Genomic DNA, 23856 nt, shown 5'->3' on the forward strand with positions numbered 1-23856 from the left:
TCTCTCAAGAGGAACCCAGTTGGTTCCCTTATATCATCCCTGTGAGTGAACTAATGGGGATGATTACTTACTCAGTTCAAGGGAAAATTAAGAGAATGTGAGATTAAGTCACTTATTCATATCACTGAAGCCATTGCTTAGGTTTATACTTCTGAATTCTAGGGCAGGGTCATGGCATGTGTGCACCAAGCTGCACCCTAATTCTACCATAAGGAAAAATTTAAAAGTCAATAATACAAGGGCATTGTTAGATCTACCAGACTTTGTATGTTGACATGCTTGCACTTCAGGTAAGCATACATATGTGTAAATCGTTTGCTTTGCCATGTTTAATATGCACATTATTTAAGATACTCAACCCCCACTTTTGTATAAAGATTACTTGTATAAATCATTTGCTTTTCCTGGTAGGTTTTTAAATTTTTTATTTTTATTCATTAGAGAGAGAGTGGGCACACCAAGGACTCTAGCCACTGTAAACAAATTCTAGATGCTTGCGCCACCATGTGCATTTGGCTTATGTGGGCTCTGGGGAATTGAACTTGGGTCCGCAGGCTTTGCAGGCAGGGTCTTTACTGCCAAGCCATCTCTCCAGCCCTCCTGGTAGATTTTGACTACACATTCTACTAAACACTGAGGAATTAGACAATAAGCAGCTATATATACATTCCACAGTAACAATAGGAGCTTCATAGTAACATGTCAGGTTTTTTTTGTTTGTTTTGTTTTTTGTTTTTTTCAAGGTAGGGTCTCACTCTAACTCTGGATGACCTGGAATTAACTCTGTATTCTCAGGGTGGCCTTGAACTCACGGTAATCCTCCTACCTCTGCCTCCCGAGTGCTGGGACTAAAGGCGTGCGCCACCACACCTGGCTTATGTCAGTTGTTCTTAAGCAAAGGTAGAGCAGTTTAGAAAGGTAGCAACATTGCTCCCATATGGTTTACCAGGTTATCTGGTCTTAAAACTTTTGCTACAGATCACTCAAACTGAAATCCAAGTTTCTTCATCTGTAACATGAGGTTCATTGCTGATTTGTAGACTGCACTCACTAAGAAAAATCTGATGATTTTAGTTAGCATTTGATTCTCCATCGGGCAACAGATTACTTTCTCTTATTTGACCTTCTGTCTTCTGCTTCCTGCCTTCTGGTTTTTCACTGCTTGTTGATAATTTCATGAGTGGCAATTTAGATGTGAAATCTGTGCTGTCAGAGTTGTTAGAAGACTTGATTGTTGTTAGAACAATAAAAGGCCTTCCGTGGTCATCATTGTAAAATGATACAGAGTGATTCGTTAACATAATGTGGAAAAATATCCACTGATGTTGTCTGAAAATCTCACTCTGAAAATGCCATTTCAAAGAAGTGGTGAGCAGAAGATGGATTGCGATAAATGAAGAATGAATGTCAGTATGAGCAATTCTGAAGAGAATACAAAGAAAGCATTAAGTTGAAGGAAAGAAACATTTCTTGAGAGGGCTAAAGAAAAACTTGAAGAAGACAGTGAAGAGAGAAGTGGAAAGAGATAGAGATCCAGCATAAAGAGTGGTGGTACCACTTCCAGAGGAGCTATTGGTAGGCAGCCAATGGTTGCTGGGAGTTAGGAAGTCATGCTCCTCAGGCCTGTAGCCACTGTTAAGCTGCCTGTGCCTCAGTAAATACTGCATCCCCACGGTGGTGCATGTAAGCAGCCCTAATTAAACCCAGTAGATCACAAAAAAGAGAAAAAAAAAGGCATGGGAGTTGGCAGGAGACTAGTTGGGAAGAAGGGATTTAGTGGGGAGTGAGTGATAAAAGAGGGCAATGAAGGAAAAAGATTATCAAAATCATATGCATGTAGAAATTATCAAAAATGATATAAAAATAAAATGAAATGAGAAAAGGTAATAATGATAGAGACAGTTCATGGAAAAGTAGATTAAGGGAAAAAAATCCAGAGCATAAATTAAAGGATTGTGTTAGAAAAATAAAAAAGGAGCCAGCCATGGTGGTACACACCTTTGATTCCAGCACATAGGGGCCTGACGTAGGAGGATCGCTGTGAGTTTGAGGCCAGCCTGAGACTTCCTAGTAACTTCTAGGTCAGCCTGGGCTAGAGCAAGACCCTACAAAAACAAACAAAAAGAATGATTCCAGTGTAACATATGGGGAAAAGATGGATGCAATTAAATTTGTTGGTAGAAAAATTGAGCTAAAGTGAAACCCTACCTTGAGGAAAAAAAAAACCTAATTTGAGGTTGAGGAACATTAATCCTTTGGGCTGTAGATAAAAATTTAAATCAATAAGTTGAAAAGGAGATATAAAGGGAAGAGAAAGGAAGGGAGGAGGGTACTTAATAGGTTGATATTGTATATATGTATGTACAATGATTGAGATGGGGAGGTAATATGATGATGAATGGAATTTCAAAGGGGAAAGTGTGGGGGGGGAGGTATTACCATGGGATATTTTTTATAATTATGGAAAATGATAATAAAAATTGTGAAAATAAAAAATAAATAAATAAATAAATAGCCTAGATACACAAAAGGAGATGAATGGACACTGAAAAGGTATATATGTATATTGGAACTTTACTCAGCAGTAAATAAAGCTAAAATTACTAAATTTGTTGGAAAATGGATGAATATGGGAAGAATTTTATGAAGTAAGGTAATTAAAACTCAGGAAATATTTTTATTAAAAAAAAAATCAGCCATGTGCTGGACATTAGGGAAAATAGTTCCCAATTTATAAAGATTAAGAAAGTGTTCTCTTGGGCTGGAGAGATGGCTTAGCGGTTAAGCGCTTGCCTGTGAAGCCTAAGGACCCCGGTTCGAGGCTCGGTTCCCCAGGTCCCACGTAGCCAGATGCACAAGGGGGCGCACGCGTCTGGAGTTCGTTTGCAGAGGCTGGAAGCCCTGGCGCGCCCATTCTCTCTCTCTCCCTCTATCTGTCCTTCTCTCTGTGTCTGTCGCTCTCAAATAAATAAATTAAAAAAAAAAAAGAAAGTGTTCTCTTCCTTCACAGTATTAATTTCAGGAGAAAAGAACCTCTTTTCTGTAGGATAGGGTATAATAGCAGGATTTGGGGCCTAAAGAACTGCTGGGGGTGTGTGAAATAGAATTGTTAATTTCTAAAGCAAGGCATCTTAACCATATTTATGTCATGGGCTCCTCAATAGTTAGGTGATCTCTAGATCACTTCTCAAAATAATTTAATTGCATAAATTGAAGGTCTGTGGAAAAATTTAAAGAAGCTTGTCTCATATATACATACACACACACACACATATATATAAATTTCTGTATTATTTCTGTGTTTATGAGTTAAATAAGATATAGTAACAGGTATTTTAAGGTCAAGAAATATATATATATCAAGTTGTCTGTAAAACATAAGAACCTCTATAATTTCTTTTGGTAAAACGTGTCATGTACACAGTATATATATTGCATATATATATTTTGGCAAACTCAACAGACTGGCCTTTTTTTAATGCAAGAGAGCAAGAGAGAGAGAAGATTGGCACACCAGGAACTACAGCCACTGCATTAGAACTCCAGACGTGTGCACCCCATGTGTGACCTTGCATTCTTGCATCACTTGGTGCGTCTGGTTTACCTGGGACCTGGAGAGTCAAACATAGGTCCTTAGGCTTCTCAGGCACGTGCCTTAACTGCTAAGCCATCTCTCCAGCCTTGCTTATATATTTTTAAATTATTTTTTATTTATTTAACTTTAGGAGAGAGGCAGATAGACAGAGAAAGGGTGTGCCAAGGCCTCTAGCCACTACAAACAAACTCCAAGTGCATATGCCACCTTGTTCATCTGGCTTTATGTGGGTACTGGGAAATTGAACCTGGGTCTTTAGGCTTTGCAGGCAAGTGCCTTAACTGCTAAGTCATGTCAGACTTATTACTTATATTTGATCCTGAACGAAGTGTTGTATTTCAGATAGAAGTTAGTGAAAATATGAATTAATTTTGTTCCAGTTCAAGTTCATGAATCCCTAAATTTCTGCTTTAAAAAAATTTTTTTTTCAACTTTGAACATTCATTTGGGCCTCAGAATGAGAACAGTTCATCAGTCTAGAGTCAAAGTGATTGCATGTTCTGATTTTGTCTACTTTTTCTATTAGGTATTCTTTTTTATTTTTTTGAGGTAAGGTCTCGCTCTAGTACAGGCTGACCTGGAATTCACTGTGTAGTCTCAAGGTGGCTTTGAACTCACAGTGATCCTTCTACCACTGCCTCCTGAGTGCCGAGAGTATAAAGATGTGCACCAACACATCTGGCTTGCTTTTTTTTTTTTTTTTTGAGGTAAGGTCTCACTCTAGTCCAGGATGACCTGGAATTCACTATGTAATCTTCTCAGGGTGGCCTTGAATGCTCAGTCCTCCTACCTCTGCCTCCCAGGTGCTAGGATTAAAGGTGTGCATCACCACACCTCGCTCAGTTATTTTATTTTATTTTATTATAGTTTTTGGTTTTTCAAGGTAGGGTCTCACTCTAGCCCAGGCTGACCTGGAATTCACTAGGGAGTCTCAGGGTGGCCTCGAATTCACGGCAATCCTGCTACTTCTGCTTCCCGAGTACTGGGATTAAAGGCATGGGCCACCACACCCAGCTCAGTTTTTTTTTTTAAATGAAAGAATCTTTAAAAATACTGTGTTAATTTGAGAGAGAGGCAGAGAGAAAGTACAGGCACACTAGGGCCTCTTGTCACTGTAAATAAACTCCAGACATATGCGCCACTTTGTGTATCTGGCTTTATGTGAATATTGGAGAATTAGACCCAAGCTGTTAAGCTTTACAAAAAAGTGCATTTAACTGCTAAGCCATTTCTCTAGCCCCTCTATCAGTTACAAAAGATCTTTCACTTTGATTATCTATTTTTGTCGCTGTTAGTTTTGTTAGCTTTTTTCCTTGTAAATTTTGAGGCTGTTGTGTGTATATTTAGGATTGTTACAGCTTCCTGGTGAATGGACCCATTTATAACTGCTTTACTTCTTGGTGTCCCCTTAATCCCAGGGCTCCATAATCAGAAGTCCAGAATGTTTATTTAGGCAGAATTATTACAGTTTTACCTAGCGGGAAGCTCTGCCTGTCGGTATAGCCACTGCTTTCTCCTCAGCTTCTCATTCTCTCAGCCATGACTTAGCAGTGGACAAATGCCTGGAAGGAGAAGTAGCATTGCATTATCCCATATCTCTTACCTCCCTGAACTTTCCTTCTCTCCTGACTCTTGGCTTCTTTAGTGCCTTGATAGTATCTAGTATCCATAAATAAATAGGTCTTACATTTGGTTCAACATTCTAATTGGCAGAATTTAGAGCTTAAGGAATTAGTCTGCTTTTACTGGAACTTTTTCTCCTGAGACTACATGGGAGGAAATCCCATTTCAGAGGTTCAAGACTTCAAACAAAACTTCCTTGGAGGGCTGGAGAGATGGCTCAGGCGTTAAGGCACTTGCTTGCAAAGCCTAAGGACCTGGGTTTGATTCCCCAGTACCCATGTAAAACCAGATGTACAAAGTGGTACACGAGTCTAAAGTTTGCAGCAGCTAGAGTCCCTGGTGCACCCATATTCTCTCTCCCTCTTTCTTCTTGCAAATAATAAATAAAAATACTTTTTTTTTAAAACTTCCTTGGAAATTACTGAAAATGGGAATATAGCTTGAATTCTGGTTTAGCAAGTTGATTTTTTTTAAGATTGTTGCTCCAGATCAGATACAGTGGCACACACCTGGAATCCAGACACTGTACATGCAAGGACAGAAGAATCACAAGTTTGAGGCCAGCCTGGTCTGTTTAGCAAGTTCCAGGGTAGCTAGAACTATGTAGTTGATTTTTTTTTTCTCTTACAGACCATGGGGGAATAATCCAAAGGGGAAATAGTTTATCCTACACCTTTCCATTGAGACTTCATACTGTTATTTTTAAAAGTTATTTATTTATTTATATTCATAAGCAGAAAGAGAATGGGTATACAAGGGGCTCCTGCCACTGCAAGTGAACTCCAGATATATGCACCACTTTGTGCCCAAGCCATCAGGCTTTGCAAGCAAGCGCCTTTAACTGCTGAGCCATCTCTCCAACCCCACACTGTTCTTAAGAACAACTCTGTTCAGGAGTTTTGATTGGTGTACTTAGAATGTCATGAAGCAATGACTTCATCCAGAAGAATGTGACTAAAGATTTGTAGGATCATGTTAGTCAGGTAGAGGAAATGTTTTGTGGCAAGCCTGTGGTACACTTCAAATTTTAAGCATCTTTTTGTTTTTGTTGTTTTGTTTTGTTTTTCAAGGTAGGGTCTCACCCTAGCTCAGGGGGACCTGGAATTCACTAGGTAGTCTCAGGATCACCTTGAACTCATGGCTATCCTCCTACCTCTGCCTCCCGAGTGTTGGGATTAAAGCATGCACCACTACACCCAATTTTAATCTTCTTTTTAATATTTTATTTTTATTTATTTATTGGAGACAGAGATAAAGGAAGAGAATGGGTGTACCAAGGCTTCCAGCCACTGTAAATGAATTCCAGATGTATGTGCCACCTTGTGCATCTGGCTTAGTTGGGTTCTGGGAAGTTGAACCTGGGTCCTTTGGTTTTGCAGGTAAATACCTTAACTGCTAAGCCATCTCTCCAATCCAAAGTTTTATCTTTATAGACTGTTGTTTATGCATTTTCATATATCCAGCAAATACTTCTTAAGCATCTATATTGGTTAGGCATGGTGGTGCATGCCTGTAATCTCACCACTTGGGAGGCAGAGGCAGGAGAACAACTGCAACTTTCCAGCATGAATTCAGACTAGCCAGGCTACATAGTGAGGCCCTGTCTTGCCTCTCCACACACACTATAGCTCTCTGTTGGCTGAAGACACCTTAATGAAAGGCAATATTAATATTGGTGGAGCAGTCAATCATATAAACAGGAAACACTATGAAAAATGATGGAACAGAGCACCTTGGAAGCACAGGGCAGCTCATTACTCCAGCTCTGGAACAAAGAGCCTATTTAAAGTGTACTTGGAACACTATCTTAAAGGATAAGTTGACCTTGCACAGATGAAGATTGGACTATAATTTAACTGCTCTTTATGCTCAATATAATTTAGTACTCTTCTTATTTATAGCTGTAGCCACTAGTAGTTAATATTTATTGAGAATTAACTATGTGCCCTGTGCTATATTGTAAACACTTTACATGGATTAACTTTTTTTATACGGCAGCTCAGCAAGGCAGGTACAGACAAGAAAACTGTAAAATAACTTTCCTAAAATAATCCAGGTAATTGTTGACAGAACCTAACTCAAACCTTTGTGGTCTTTTTTAAAAAATATATTTTATTTATTTATTTATTTATATGAGAGAGAGCAGAGAGAGAGAATGGGCATGCCAGGGCCTCTAGCCACTCCAAACAAACTCCAAACACATGCGCCACCTCATGCAGCTGGCTTACATGGGCACTGGGGAGTTGAACCTGGGTCCTTAGGCTTTGCAGGGAAGTGCCTTAACTAACCACTAAGCCATCTCTCCAGCCCCCTATGTGGTCTTACTCAGAGCCATGCTCCTTAGTGCTAAGTCACCCTGTTTTTCCATAGATTATAATCACCTTATTCTTTTGCTTTTCAATGGAATTTAGAGAAAGAAACAACTAATAAAGCTATAGAAACTAAAAGCTCTGTGAACGTCACTGTGAATGAAGCATTTGTAGTATTGGCCTAAGTTGCAGCTATGTTACTTAAAAACCTGAGGTTAATCACACTATATGTAGATCAAATGTACCTATTCAATCAAGTTAAAAGAATTTACCTATAAAATACCTTGTTTCTATAAAGAAATAGCTTGGCTTGGCTTTGGTTTGAAGGGGTTTTTTGTATATAAATTGGATGGGTTGATGGAACCAAACCACATATTTGTGGAGTTTTTGTTTGTTTGTTTATTTTTATTTATTTATTTATTTATTTATTTGAGAGCAAGAGACAGAGAAAGAGACAGAGAGAAAATGGGCATGCCAGGGCCTGCAGCCACTACAAATGAACTCCAGACGCATGTGCCCCCTTGTGCAACTGTCTAACGTGGGTCCTGGAGAATCGAGCCTCGAACCAGGGTCCTTAGGCTTCACAGGCAAGCACTTAACCACTAAGCCGTCTCTCCAGCCCTTGTGTTTGTTTGTTTGTTTGTTTGTTTTTAACCAAAAGTTTACTCAAATATTATGTAGCCTCCACCTTTGCCATAAAGTGCTTTTTTTTTCTCTTTCTTTTCATTTTTTTCTTCCTTTTTTATCCTGTTACTTTTTTGTCATTTTCTCTTTTCCTTCAGTCTCCTATGTCTTCTCTGTTGTTCAGGATTATGTAGATTTCAAGTGAAGGAAATCCAGTTCAGAATAACAAAGTTACCAAGTGTTTTTTGGAAGAATTCTAAGAGTTAAAGGACAGAATAGTTGCTGGAGAGGGCTATTCTACAGCATTGAGCAATGAAGTTGAATATTGGGTTCCCCTGCTTTTCCTTTCTCTACTTCTGTCCCCAATCTTTGCTTACCTGTTTTCTATGTTGACTCTTCCCATCACCTTGGCTCTCATTTTGTAGTAACTTGGCTTCAGGTTTATTTTATCTCAATGTAATAAGTCCAAAGAAAGATTTTTTTTTTTTTTCTCTCCAGATGTTTGTATCTGGATCCCATAAAAAGATTCTGGCCCAGTTTGGATTTATCTATGCCCTTATGACCAGTCACTGAGCAGAGAGGTGAAGTTCCGTTACTGTTTAGATATAAATCACTCCTGGGTGAAAATGGGAGGAACACTGAGTTTGATCTGTCAAAACTACATAGGTTGGTGAGAGAACAGACCAGCTGGCCAGAGGAAGGAAGAATACTGTTAAAAGAAGAGGGAAGTAAAAGTGTAAACAGATCATCTGTATCCTACCTGTGGGTACATTTCTGTACTTTGAGATTGTGAACTCATTGAAGACAATGACATAGACTGAGGAAGTAGGTAGCTTTTAATTGGATCCCCTTTGATTATAGCACTTTGCACAAACTAGATGCTTCATAAAGAATTGTTACTTCATTTCATGTTTGAAGTGCTTTTCATTATTTTGACTCATTTTAAGCATTGTTTTAGGTAAACATTATCGTTTTTGTTTTTGTTTTGAAGATAAATTACAGGACTGCTTCTGGGTTTTAGTTCAAGATCTTATCAAAGTTACTGGTAACTTGGTTAAATGGATAAACACGTTTTTCTTTAAATATCATTACAAACTAGCTGTTCTCTGTAGTATTAATGATTTTTTTATAATGAAAATGACACTTTAAAGATGGTGTGCTAACGAGAGGAAGATGGAGTGCAGTGGGCCTCAAGGGGACAAGAGAGGATAATATGGGATACACATGATCAAAATGTAATATATTTCTTGACTCAGAAGGCATCAGGGTGCTGGAAAGAAGTGACAGGAGTGCTCAGTACTGCAATATCTCTATCACACCTTCCAAGGCTCAGGGTCTATTGTGGAAGAGGTGGTGGAAAGAATGTAAGAGCCAAAGAAAGGGTAGGACTCCTTACAATATGCTCCCCCCAGACATAAAATGGCCTGGATATCCATGACCTCACAGTGCCTGACACTACCTACACAAGACCATCATAAGAAGAGGAAAAGATTATGACATCAAAATAAAAGAGAGACTGATTGAGATGGGGAGGGGATATGATGGAGAATGGAGTTTCAAAGGGAAAAGTGGGGGAGGGAGGGTATTACCATGGGATTTTTTTTATAATCATGGAAGTTAATAAAAAATTTTGTAAAGAAAAAAAAAGATGGTGTGCTAAAGATTCTGTGTTCCTTATAATTGATATGATATAAAACTAGGTGATTTTATCATACATTTGTCTCAGTAGGTATGTCCTTTAAATATTTGGCTGTATTCAAGAGTTTTTAATGACCTAGAACATATGTTTTAAATCTTTTTCATTCATTATGCTTGCCTTAGTATTAGGTATTTTAAAGCAAATGCCACATTATTAAACAAGATTAAAATATTTAAATCATTTGAGTATTGATTTATTTCCATTTTGTCCTTAGGAACTCAGAGAAAGCTATAATACACAGCAGCTAGCCCTCGAACAGCTTCATAAGATCAAATGTGACAAGCTGAAGGAAATTGAAAGAAAAAAATTAGAGCAAATACAGAAAAAGAAACTGGAAGATGAAGCTGTAAGGTAGTTAATATAACTGATAAATTTATTATGCTATACTGCTATTTGAATTCTGACTTGCATATATCTTTAGTTTATAAAAATTTAAGGGAAATAAAATAATTATTTGAAGATGCTAACCAAATTCTAAATTTTATAACTTCAATTCTCCTTTTATATATTGAGTTGTCAGTATACAGTTTTGTGTCCTATTAGTGAACAATGCTGACATTGAAGTCATACTTGGATTGGGATTCTTGGTCTACTGTTTAATATTTAGGTGACCTTAGTTTAGCCACTTAACCTTTTTTTGTTTTTTACATGCAGTGTAGTTTGAGCATACTCACCTCCCACTACCTTTTTTTGCTCCCCTTTTCCACTGAACCCTTCCTTCTCAATCTACTCTCATGTCTTCTCTTTGCACGTGTGTGTGTGTGTGTGTGTGTGTGTTCCCCTGAGCATGGGTGGGAGGTTACATACCAGAGCATAGGAAGCTTACTAGAAGCCATTTAACTTTTCCGAACCTCAGTTTCTTCATCTGAAAAAGGTGAAACTTCTGTATACCTCATAGATCATTGTAAGTATCAAATAAATAAAATAAGGTAGCAGGAGAGCCAAATGTATCTTACACATTGTGCATAATAAGCACTCATTAGCTCTGTGTCTCTTTACTCAGTCTATTGCTTTTTCCTGAAAGATCATAAAATGCAAATTCTTACCAAAAAAAGGCTCAGTGTTGAATGCCATCTTAATACACTTTCTTTATGCCACTGAAAGTACTGATTGATTCTGTTTATAACAGAAGTAAGAGAGCTGTAATAAATAGGCCTTTCCTTTAGTGACTTTGTATGACTTTTTCTTTCAGTTAAATCCTTTTTCTAGTACATTCCTTTGTTTCTCCCAAGTTTTCCAGAAATTAGTATAATTAGTTAACAAATATTAGAAAGCCAATATTCTTTTGTTTTAGTAAAGAATAGTTGTGTAACATCTTTGAAACAGCTAATAATTATTGGAGAGAAAAGAAAAACACATTTCCACTTAGCAGGCCCCTATAGCAGCTCCCGAATAGCCACTTCCAACACAGTTTACACAGTTTTATTCAGTAACTGTTGGCTGTGATGCACATTAACTCTGGATTTACTCTCTGCTCCTGAATTTCTTGTCAGTCTCAGAGTGGATTCAGACTGTTAAACAAAGAGCTTTAATAACATTTATTTCAAGTCCTGTACTTCTGTGGCCACCTAACCAGAGATAGAGTAGTACAGAGGTAGAAGTAGTAAAGGTCTGCATTTGCCATTTAACTCTTGATAATGCCCAAAGGGACTGTGCAGTGATCATACAGTCACTATCAGAATTTTTCTCTTGACATAATCAGCTTTTGGTAAGTCTGCATCTCACATTTTCTTTTAAGCCAGCAGACCGTGTTAGTAATACTCATTTTTATTTCACTCATTATCTTTGCTGTGGTAGAGGAAAGAAATCAACAAGAACACAAGCACATGTAGGAGCTTTTCAGTCCAAAGCTGGGTGTTATTTAGATCTTGTTTTGCTTGGCCATTTGCCCAGGTGTGTTCTATTTCTTCTTCCAAGTCACATTGTAGATGTGGCCTCTTTGTCCTAGGTCTTCCTACTGAGGCATCACCTGGTGCTAGACCAGTTGGTGACCCACCTAGCTCTTGCCTCAGAAGATTTACTAGAATTTAATGAATGTTCTGGTCCTTTCTTTGTCCTACTAAATGTGTAAGGACTCTTATCATGGTGTTTATAATGCTGTGGGAAGTCAAATGAAGGCTACCTGGTCATCCTAAGTTTGGAAGAGTATCAAAGAAAGTTATGGTGCTGGGGTCGGAGAAATGGCTTAGCAGTTAAGGCGTTTGCCTGCAAAGCCAAAGGATCCTGGTTCAACTCTCCAGTACCTACAAAAGCCAGATGCACAAGGGGGCACAAGCATCTGGAGTTCGTTTGCAGTGGCTGGAGGCCCTGGCGTGCCCATTCTCTCTCTCTGTCTATCTCCTCTCCCTCTCTCCCTCTCTCTCCCTCTCTCTCTCTCTCCCTCTCTCTCTCTCTCTCTCTCTCTCCCTCTCCCCCTCTTTCTCTCTCTCAAATAAGTAAAATATATTTTAAAAAATAAAGCTATAGTGGAACTGGAAAAGAACTATTAGTGGCAAATAAGTAAGGGATGAAAAAACAAAACAAAAAACAACTCACATTTACCTCAAGGGAGACCCCAGAGTTCAGTTATGTAGTCTCTGAAGAAGGCATGTTGTAGGATTTGGGAAGGGTTTAAAGGAAGCTACTATGGTGGTAATGACCAGGATAATGAGGTTTAAAAACAGTTTTGGAATAAAGAGTTTGCTATGGCTCCACCTAACAGGAGCCATGTCTTCTATTAAACTTTTTGTTATTGTTGTTTTGTTTATTTTCTTGTTTGGTTTTAGCATATATCATAGGACATTATACAAACTCTTTCTTATTTAAAGGAAAGCAAAACAAGGAAAAGAAAACTTGTGGAGAGAAAATATTAAGAAAGAGGAAGAAGAAAAACAAAAACGACTTCAAGAAGAAAAATCACAAGAAAAAATTCAAGACATGGAACAAAAAGTTGAAGAAAAACAAAATAAGGATAAGGACAAAGGTATATTTGACATTTTATGAGGCAAAGTGGCAAAAACAGAGACCTAGCCGGGCGTGGTGGCGCATGCCTTTAATCCTAGCACTCGGGAGGCAGAGGTAGGAGGATCGCCATGAGTTCAAGGCCACCCTGAGACTACAGAGTTAATTACAGGTCAGCCTGGACCAGAGTGAGACCCTACCTCGAAAAACCAAAAAAAAAAAATACAAAAACAAAAAACAGAGACCTGATGAGAGACAGAAAGATGCTAATCTTAAAGAGTTTTTTTTAAAAAAAAAAACTTTTAAATTAAATCTGGGAGGCTGGGGAGATGACTCTGTGGTTAAAGGCATTTGTTTGCAAAGCCTAACTGGTCTAGGTTTCATTTCCAGTACCCAGTGTGTGGAGTTCACTTGCAGTGGCAAGAGGCCCTGGTGTCCCTATACTCTTTCTCTCTCCTTCTCTTTCCATTTCTTTCTCTCTCAAATAAATAAATAAACAAAGTATTTTTAATCAAATCTATTTTGTGGTCTCTTCTGTTATTTTTCCTTTATTTTATTTTTATTTTTTCCTTATACTGATAAATCTGTAATGGATCTATCTTTCTTCATCCAGTCCTATTTGCTTGCAATCTCCTCCGTGACCTCAATTTTGTGCTCTTTTTCTGTGTTATAGTCTCACCTGCACAGCTCCAATCATGTCTCTCCTTGCTTAGTCTCCTTGCATTTCACACAGCTTTATCTGGTGCATTCCCATAACTTCCTTTAGATCCATGTGTACGCCTCATCCTGCAAGTGTTCTCTCTGTCTAAGATGACTCCTGGGGCTAAAGGGATGGCTTAGTGGTTAAGGCGTTTGCCTGCGAAGTCAAATGATCCCGGTTTGATTCCCCAGGACCCATGTAAGCCAGATGCACAAGTTACACATGTGTCTGGAGTTTGTTTGCAGTAGCTGAAGGCCCTGGCATATCCATTCTTTCTATCTCTTCCTCCCATGCCCTCCCCTCTCTCTTTTTCAAATAATTTTTTTTTTAATCTTATGACTCCTGCTTAAGATGAACATCCATTGCTTTTAGTCATGGTATTTAAATCCTAACAACTCTAAATTTTTCCCCTTTAGGCTTAAGAGCTTTTTATTGAGTCATACCTAGGGTATATGTGTAGATTATGACATTTGTCTTCTCTGTAGGTGAAACACTGGGTACTCATTTGATGAATTACAGAGCATTATACCCCTTTGAAGCAAGGAGCCATGATGAGATGAGTTTTAATTCAGGGGACATAATTCAGGTAAGAAATGAAGCCTTTCTTCTCATGAACAAGCTGAATATTGTATTCTGAATTGAAAGCTGAAGATTGTATTCTGTTACTTACTATAATAATATCAAGTATAATTTTACATGGTACTATTTTTTTTCCAAAATAGGGTCTCACTCTAGCTCAGGCTGACCTGGAATTCACTGTATATAGTCTCAGAGTGGCCTCATACTCATAGTAACCCTCCTACCTCTGCCTCCTGAGAGCTGGCATGTGGCCTGGTCCTTTGAAAATATTCTTTAGGGGCTGGAGAGATGGCTTAGCAGTTAAGGTGCTTGCCTGCAAAGCCAAAGGACCCAGGTTCAATTCCCCAGGACCCATATAAGCCAGATGCAGAAGGTAGTACATGCATATGGAGTTCATTTGCAATGACTAGAGGCACTGGCATACCCATTCTGTCTCTGTCTTTCTCCCTCCCTCCCTCCCTCCCTCTCTCTCTCTCTGCCTCTCTCTCAAATAAAAATAACTATTTAAAAGATATTAGCAGTTAAGGTATTTGCCTGCAAAACCTAAGGACTCAGGTGTCTGGCATTCATTTGCAATAGCTAGAGGCTCTGGCATGCCCATTCTCTATCTGCCTTTCTCTCTCTCTCTCTCAAATAAATACAGTTAAAAAAATTTTTTTTTTGATTTGGTTTTTTGAGGTAGGATCTTACTCTAGCCCAGGATGACCTGGAATTAACTCTGTAATCTAATCTCAGAGGGCCTTGAATTCATAGTGATCCTCCTACCTCTGCCTCCTGGGTGCTGGAATTAAAGGCATTTACCACCATGCCTGGCTTGAAGTAATTTTTATATATATTTTTTTTTTTTGAGGGCTGGAGAGATGGCTTAGCGGTTAAAGCACTTGTCTGCGAAGCCTAAGGACCCAGGTTCAATTGCCCAGGTCCCATGTAATCCTGATGCATATGGTGGCACATGCATTTGGAGTTCATTTTCAGTGGCTAGAGGCCCTGGTGTGCCCATTCTCTTTCTCTCCTCCTCTCTCTCCCTGTCTCTAATAAATAAAAATAAAATCTTAAAAACATATTTTGTAAGCCAGAGGTGGTAGTGCACGCCTTTAATTCCAGCACTGAGGAGGCAGAGGTAGGAGGATCGCCGTGAGTTTGAGGCCACCCTGAGATTACATAGTGAATTCCAGGTCAGCCGCAGCTAGAGTGAGACTCTACCTAAAAAAAAAAAAAAAAAAAACCATATATATATATATATATATATATATATATATATATATTAAACATTGCCTTATTTAGCCCTTGCAGCATACTTCAGAGCTGCATAGAGAATTATGACTACCATGTTTTAAGCAAGGAAGAGTACTTCCACCAATTATAACTTTCAGGATTACAGTGACAGAATGGGATACAGGTGTGTGTCTTCTGATTCTGAGTCCAGTGTTCTTTCTACTATGTCATGTTGCTTCACATCACAAAAAGTGACACTGGTTTTGTTATTTCAACAAATTAGCAGTAGAGTTTTGAAGAGCTGATTGTTTCTGACAGTTGTCTTAAGAGTTGAAGGAGTTAGTTAGGTTTTGCAGTCCTAACTGGATTTACGTCATTTGTTCCTTGGGGGAAAAAACGGTATTTGTTTTATTGTGACAGTCTATGGTAGTTAGCTTCTTATTGTTGGAATAAAACACGTAACCAGAAGCAGCTTCTGAGAGGAAAGAATTTATTGCAGACTTCTAGTTTTAAGGGGAAGCTTCATAAAGGCAGGGAGTTCATAGAACAAGTAGGAAGCTGTTACATATGAGTGGAAGTAGTCAGAGGGCTGGACTAATAAACCTCAAAGCCCACCCCCAGTGACACACCTCCTCCAGCAAGGCTCCACCTCCTTATAGGCTCTACCAGCTGGGCATTGAGGATGAGGTTTAATCACAAACACATGAGGCCATGGGCGACACGTAACATTCGAACTATCACACAGCCATGTAAAATAGGGAATTTTTTTTTTTTTTTTTTGAGGTAGGGTCTCACTCTAACCCAGGCTAACCTATAATTTACTATGTAGTCTTAGGCTGGCTTCAACCTCACAGTGATCTCCTACTCTCCCTCCCAAGTGCTGGGATTAAAGGGTGAATATGAGATAATCCATACCTGCATTTTCTATGTATGTGAGGGTTCCTAAGCAGTCTTAACCCTTCTTTTTTCTTCATAGGTTGATGAAAAAACTGTAGGAGAACCTGGTTGGCTCTATGGTAGTTTTCAAGGAACTTTTGGCTGGTTTCCATGCAACTATGTAGAAAAAATACCATCAAGTGAAAAAGCTTTGTCACCTAAGAAAGCCTTACTTCCTCCTACAGTATCCTTATCTGCTACCTCAACTTCTGAGTAAGTTTTGAGCTAACTGTGGTGTTTATATATCTCTGTTAATGTGTTAATACTAGTACATAGTTGTGTCAGTCTGACCCTTGATCATGTTGTTAATCTGGCAGCATTATCCCAAGAATACTTTTTGTTCCAAGTTTAATACTATAATACCATATATATAATCTATACACTATATATTATAGTGTATAGATAATATATACTATACTATATACTATATATATATTAATATATAGTATATATGTATACCATATATTATATATATAATATATATGTATATATTATACTATAAGTTAGTAAATGAAAAAAATAGTTTATTATGAATTCTTATCTGGAAATCATGCTTAAATACAGTGTTTATAATATTCATGTCATGCATATGGGTAAACTGGTAGTACTTCACTAAGTTCTAAACAATTAGGTATACTTATTAAAGTGTTAAATTTACAGACCACTTCCTTCAATTCAACCAGCATCAGTGACTGATTATCAAAATATATCTTTCTCAAACCTAACTGTTAATACATCATGGCAGAAAAAATCAGCTTTTACTCGCACTGTGTCTCCTGGCTCTGTGTCCCCTATTCACGGACAGGTATGTTGTTTATAATTTTTCTGTGCTTTATTCTTTAAGTTTGCTCTTGGTTGACTTAAATAGAATATGATTCAACAGCATCATTCATTCTTTAGCCCGAGTTTGTAGTGTTCAGTTTCTGTTCTTAGTCACGTGTGATGTGCACTTACAGAGTGATTATTATTTAGTGGATTCTCAGCAATTTACTACTGTAAAATCAAGTGGAAGTTGTGAAATTTAGGTTTAAGGGGCTTTTGTTATTTTTTTGTTCAGTAAGTTTTTTTTTAAGTTTTTATTTATTTGATAGAGAGAGTGAAAGAAGCAAAAAGAGAGAAAATGGGTACACCAGGGCCTCTATAGCCACTGCAAATGAGCTTTAGATGTATGTGCCACTTTGTGCATCTGGTTTACATGAGTACTGGGGAATTGAACCTGAATCCTTAGGCTTTGCAGGCAAGTATCTTAACTGCTAAGCCAACTCTCCAGCCCTGCAGTAAGTTTTTTGTCTGAGAAACTTAGTACTTTGTTAGATGGCTATACTAATATTATTAAAAAGAGCCAGAAAAAAGTAAAAACAAAACAAAAAAACAGAGCCAGGCATGGCAACACCATTTAATCCCAGCACTCAGGAAGCAGAGGTAGGAGGATCACTGTGAGTTCAAGGCCAACCTGAAGACTACGTAGTGAATGCCAGGTCAACCTGGGTTAGAGTGAGAGCCTACCTCAAAAAAGTAAAACAACAACAACAAAACTGCAGGGACTAGAGAGATGGCCTAGTGGTTAAGGCACTTGCTTGCTTGCAAAGCCTAATGGCCCAGGTTCATATCCCCAGTACCCACGTAAAGCCAGATGCACAAAGTAATGCATGCATCTGGAATTGGTTTGCAGTGGCCCTGGAGTCCCCACACATATCATATCCCCTCCCTCCCTTCCTTCCTCTTTCCTCACAAATAAATAATAAATAAGTTTTTAAAAAAATATTGTAGGACTGCAGAGATGGTTTAGCGGTTAAGCACTTGCCTGTGAAGCCTAAAGACCCCGATTCGAGGCTCGATTCCCCAGCACCCACATTAGCCAGATGCACAGGGGGCGCATGCGCCTCTCTCTCTCTCTCTCTCTCTCTCTCTCTCTCTCTCTCTCTCTCTCTCTCTCTCTCTCTCTCTCTCCTTCTCTGCTTCTTTCTCTCTCTGTCACTCTCAAATAAATAAACCAAAAAAAATTTTTTTAATTATAGAGCTGGAGAGATGGTTTAGCAGTTAAGGCACTTGCCTGTGAAGGCTAAGTAACCAGGTTTGATTCCCCAGTACCTAAATAAGCCAGATGCACAAGTTGGCACATTGAGTCTGGAGTTTATTTTCATTGGCTAGAGGCCCTGGCTTGCCCATTCTCCCCCCCCCATAAATAAAATATTTTACAAAACAAAAATAAATTGCAGATTTCACCAAGAGTAGTCTGAAATAAAGATTTCACCTTCACCCAGCAATGTTTACTGCATGGTTATGGGTTTCAACATTTTATTTTATATTTTTTTGGTTAATTTATTTTATTTGAGGGGGGAGAAAGAGACAGACAGATTATAGATTGATGATTGATTGATTGATAGGCAGACAGATGAGAGAATGGGCATGCCAGAGCCTTCAGCAGCTGCAAATGAACTCCAGACGCATGCACTACCTTGTGTATTTTGCTTACGTGAGTCCTGTGGAATTGAACTTGAGTCCTTCGGCTTTGCAGGCAAATGCCTTAATGGTTAAGCCATCTCTCCAGCCCTGTTTGTTTGTTTTTCAAAGTAGGATCTCACTCTAGCCCAAGCCAGCCTGGAACTCTGTAGTTTCAGGCTGGTCTCAAATTCACAGTGATTCTCCTACCTCTGCCTCCCAAATACTGGGATTAAAGGTGTGTGCCACCACACTCAGCAAGTTTCAACATTTTTTTACGTGCTATAACTTTAAAGAAAGCAAATTTAAACTTATTTGCCATTAAGTAATTCATAATCTAATCATAATCTAATTCTCTTAGGAGAATTATATTAAGGAGTGGAGGGGAAAGAAGGGAAGGGAAACAAAAAAGTTGTTTGAAATAAAACATAATGAAACCCAAGTCTTTGTGTACTCATAAAATGAATAATTTTTTTGAAAGAAATATTGCAAAAAGAAAGAACACATACATACAAGCAGGGTTGGGAAGATGGTTCAGTATATAAAGCACTTGCCACACAAACATGAAGACCAGAGTTCATATTCCTACACACTGTATAAATGCTGAGTTGCCTGTAATCATGTTGCTCAGGTAGTAGAGACAGGACTCCTCTGATAAGCTGAGACTGGACTAGCCAAATTGGTGAGCCCTGGATTCAAGTTAGCGACTCTGTCTCAGTAAATAAGGTCAAGAACAATGGAAGAAGGCACCCAGTGTTAACTTCTGTCCTGTGTATGCACATACATGTACACACACATGCAAATACATATGCCAAACATACACACATTATAAAAAGCGTACGTTCAAGTTACTGTGAAGTGTGAGAAATGTTACAATAAAGATATCTGCAAAGTTCCAAGAGTATGCAGAGGAGCAAGCATCTTCTTAGAGAAGGCTTCACAAAGGGGAGATAGTTAAGTAAGACCTTCAAAGATAAAGATAAGCAAGAATCCATCAAACATGGCAAAGGAGTTCCTCCAGTGAAAGAGCAATGGGAGCCAGGCATGATGGTACACACCTTTAATCCCAGTACTCTGGAGGTTAGGTAGGAATAAAACTTAAAAAAAAAAAAAAAAAAGAAAGAAAGAAAGAAAAAAGCAATGTGAGAAAAGTTAGGGAAGCACAATAACAGGAGGTATTTGCAGGATGAGAATTCTTTATAGTATAGGTAAAAATTGGGACTCTTGGAGAGAGGGTTAAAAAGTGAGCCCCGGGGGCTGAAGAGGTAGCTTAGCCGTTAAGCACTTGCCTGTGAAGCCTAAGGACCCCCGTTCAAGGCTCGATTCCCCAGGACCTACGTTAGCCAGATGCACCAGGGGGCGCACATGTATGGAGTTTGTGTGCAATGGCTGGAGGCCCTGGCACACCCATTCTCTCCCTTCCCCCCGCCTCTTCCTCTTCCTCTTCCTCTTCCTCTTCCTCTTCCTCTTCCTCTTCCTCTCTCCGTCTGTTGCTCTCAAATAAGTAAAAATAATTTTTTTTTTTAAAGTGAGCCTGGCATAATGGTTGCATACCTATCACTACTTAGAAGGCTGAGTTAGAAGGACTACAAGTTTGAAGCCAGCCTGGGCAACCTTAGCAAGACTTTCTCAGTAAATAAAAACATTTTCAAATGTGCAGCTAAAGATGTTGACATTTATTAGTGGAGCAGTTAATACAATGCTAGACAACTTGGCAGTGAAAAACCATGAGAGGCTTTTGAAATGAGTTGGTATATATATGTTTATGAAAGATAATTCCAGTTGTGCCATGGGGCAAGTTGGCAGAAGGAAGGAGAACAGCTAAGGAAGAGTACTACCCTAACAAGAGATGATAAGGGAAGTCATGCCATAATGATGGAATACTCGGGAAGGGATATTTAGAAGAGTACTAGGACTCAACATAAAATAGGATGTCCATTGAATATGGTGAGCAAAGATGTGGGAATTAACAATAAATCTTCAGTCTATAGCCTGAGCAACTGAAAGAATAGTGATACCATTCTATTATGTTTGGTAGGCAGGGAGAGGAACCTGGTGAGTTCCAAAATGATTGCTTTTGACATACAAATAGAGACGACCCAATGGGAGCATCTGATGTGCAAGTCTTGAGCTCAAGATAAAGTTGCACAGTGGGTGCGCAAGAGACAGATCAGTGTTTAACTTGCAAAGCCTGCTGGACAGGGTTCAGTTCCCCAGTTTCCCCAATCATCCATGTAAAGCCAGACCAAAAAGTGATGCAAGTATTCCATTTGCAGTGGCAAGAGGCCTTGACATGCCCATATACACACAGAGACAAAAACATGTGTGCACAAACAGATAGTTTTATAAAGTTACACTGAAAATGTAGATTTGAGAATTCATAGGCATAGATAACATCATGTTGGAATTGTAAGAGAAGAGGGCTAGACAGAAGAGGAACCCTCAGAGAAGTGTGATTTCAGAAACTACAAGGGCTTTAATGATAGCCACACTGTTCAGATATGAAAGAAAATAAGGATTTTAGGAGCAGCTTTCTGATTTGTTCTTGTCTGGAAGGCACTCAGTAAGTGTGACAGTACAGCACATTGAAAGCAAGTTGAAGGTAGGGAATTCAGACATAGAAGAAAGTGAGGGAAAGCATATGAAGAGAAGTGATGGAAGACATAAAGACTAGAGAGAGGAACTTAAACTAAATGATTTTAGGAAATGAGAAAGCAGAATTGAGGACTGTACAAGTGAAGAGGTTAGCTTTATTAAAAGAAAAATAAGACTGGGAATATAGTTCAGTGGTAGAGCACTTGCCTCACATGTTGAGTTCAATTCCAAGTACTGCCAAATACTAGTTAGTTAGTTAGTTAGTTAGTTAGCTAGCTAGTTAGTTAGTTAGTTAGTTAATTTTAAAACACTTGTGGCCATGTTAGACTGAAGTACTAACTGCAGTTAGAAACTGTGCTATGTGCTTTGAAGACTACAAAGTTTATGCTTTGCAAGCAACTACAGAATAAAAAGAAAATCCACTAAAACAAAATATCCCTTCCTCTAAGAGCAAAGGGAAAAAAGAGTAAGAAGTTAAGAGAGAAATGCCAAGGGAGGTGCTGAACATAACTACATCTCCATTCTTACTGGAGTAAACTAAATCAATAGCAGTTAGAAGTCACTTGAAGCTGGGAGAGAAAATATTTGTTCTAATTCCCTTTTCATTTCCTTTGATGGATTTATGAATTCTTCCTTCAGTACTCAGTTCTTACCTTTTGTGTTAGTGATATGGTGTCTTTGAGTGGTAGATGTTCAAGATTACCCCTAGTTATATATCACAAATGATTTTTAAATTTTTATTTATTTGTTTGTTTATTTATTTATTTATTTAAGGCAGACAGAAAGAGACCTCCTTCCCCTGCAAAGAGACCCTGGATGTGTGCATCACTCTATGTATTGGTCATTACATGGGCACTGGGGACTAGAACTCAAGACATCAGGTTTTGCAAGCAAACACCTTTAACTGCTGAGCTGTCTCTCCAGCCCTCATAAATAATTTTTAAATTTTATTTTTATTTATTTAAAAGAGGCAGGCAGAAAGAGAGAAAGGGAGGGAGAAAGAGAGAGGGAGGGAGAAAGAGAGAGGGAGGGAGAGAATGGGCACTCCAGGGCTTCCAGCCACTGAAAGTGAACTCCAAATGCTCTACCTTGTGCATCTGGTTTATGTGGATCCTAGGGAATCAAACCTGGGTTCTTTGGCTTTGCAGGCAAGCACCATAACTGCTAAGCTATCTCTCCAGCCCCCTACCTCATAATTTTAAGTCAGTTAGTAGGTGAAATTAGCCACCATGCTAAACTGGTCTGTCTACTCTAGAAATCGAGATGATCATGCCCATTTTTAAATTTGGATGGTTTGTATTCCTAGGGACAGGTTGTTGAAAACCTGAAAGCCCAAGCCCTTTGTTCCTGGACTGCAAAGAAGGATAACCACTTGAACTTCTCAAAACATGATGTTATTACTGTCTTGGAGCAGCAAGAAAATTGGTGGTTTGGGGAGGTGCATGGAGGAAGAGGATGGTTCCCAAAATCTTATGTCAAGATCATTCCTGGGAGTGAAGTAAAGCGGGAAGAGTAAGCATCTCTGTGTGTTTCTGTGAGGTGTGAATGCTGGTGTGTTCACTCATGAGAAGGCCACAGTATGACTGCAATAAGAAAAAAGTTATGTTTCAGCCTAAATATCAGATGATTGCTAGCCTGGAAGAAAAACAGATATTTGCACCAGTTTAGAATCATACTGAAAAAATGTAATATTTTGCTTTTCTTTGTACCATATAACCATTTAGAAAAGCGGCTTTTCATTTGAAGTATTTCTCCCATGTTTACTATAAAGTTTCAATATCTAAGTCTTTCTTTAATAAAGTCTTATTTGTGTATTTATTTGGTAGACCAGAAGCTTTGTATGCATCTGTAAATAAGAACCCTACCTCGGCGGCCTATCCAGTTGGAGAAGGTAAGCATTTGGCAGTTTGTAAGTTCACTGGGAGTTAGGTTAGGTATCGATTATTCAACCTATTTCTTTGTGTCTGAGGTTTTGTGTGCTTTTTTGAAATATGTTTATTCATTTCTTTTCAAGCAGGGAGAGAGAGACAGAGAGAAAGAATGGAGAAAGAGTCTCTAGCCAATGCCAACAAACTCCAGATGTATGCACCCCTTTGTGCATCCAGCTTTACATGGATACTGGGGACTAGAGCCCAGGTCTTCAGGCTTTGCAGACAAGCCCCTTAACCACTGAGCCATCTCTCCAGCCCATGTATGAGGTTTTTGTTTTGTTTTAAATGTTTGCTGGCAGTGGCTGGAGGCCCTGGCACACCAATATTCTCTCTCTCTCACATTAAAAAAAAAAAAAAAAGGCTTTTAATCCCAGCACTCAGGAGGCAGAGGTAGGAGGTTCACCATGAGTTTGAGGCCACCCTGAGACTACATAGTGAATTCCAGGTCAGCCTGAGCGAGAGTGAGACCCCACCTCAAAGTGGGGGGGTCGCTGGAGAGATGGCTCAGCAGTTATGGTGCTTGCATGCAAAGCTGCCACATAAAGCCAGATGCACAAGGTGACACATGTATCTGGAGTTCATTTACAGTGGCTAGAAGTCCTGGTGTGCCCATTCTCTCTCTCTCTCTCTCTCTTGCTCTCACTCTCTTGCTCTCACTCTTGCTCACT

The 23856-nt window shown here is 38.9% G+C and overlaps 1 protein-coding gene across 6 annotated transcripts in view; it reads left to right on the forward strand.

Annotated features, from left to right (window-relative positions):
• The window catches only part of Itsn2 (intersectin 2), a 210627-nt gene that overhangs the window by 124334 nt on the left and 62437 nt on the right, over positions 1-23856 (forward strand). For all 6 annotated transcript variants that reach the window (XM_045151310.1, XM_045151315.1, XM_045151316.1 and 3 more), the window contains 7 exons: positions 10065-10201; positions 12658-12812; positions 13976-14076; positions 16261-16433; positions 16881-17025; positions 22564-22769; positions 23084-23148. In XM_045151310.1, coding sequence (XP_045007245.1) covers positions 10065-10201; positions 12658-12812; positions 13976-14076; positions 16261-16433; positions 16881-17025; positions 22564-22769; positions 23084-23148 — 982 coding nt within the window. The remainder of the gene's footprint in view (positions 1-10064; positions 10202-12657; positions 12813-13975; positions 14077-16260; positions 16434-16880; positions 17026-22563; positions 22770-23083; positions 23149-23856) is intronic.

This window comes from Jaculus jaculus, chromosome 5 (genome assembly GCF_020740685.1).
Source record: "Jaculus jaculus isolate mJacJac1 chromosome 5, mJacJac1.mat.Y.cur, whole genome shotgun sequence".
NCBI classification, from domain to species: domain Eukaryota; kingdom Metazoa; phylum Chordata; class Mammalia; order Rodentia; family Dipodidae; genus Jaculus; species Jaculus jaculus.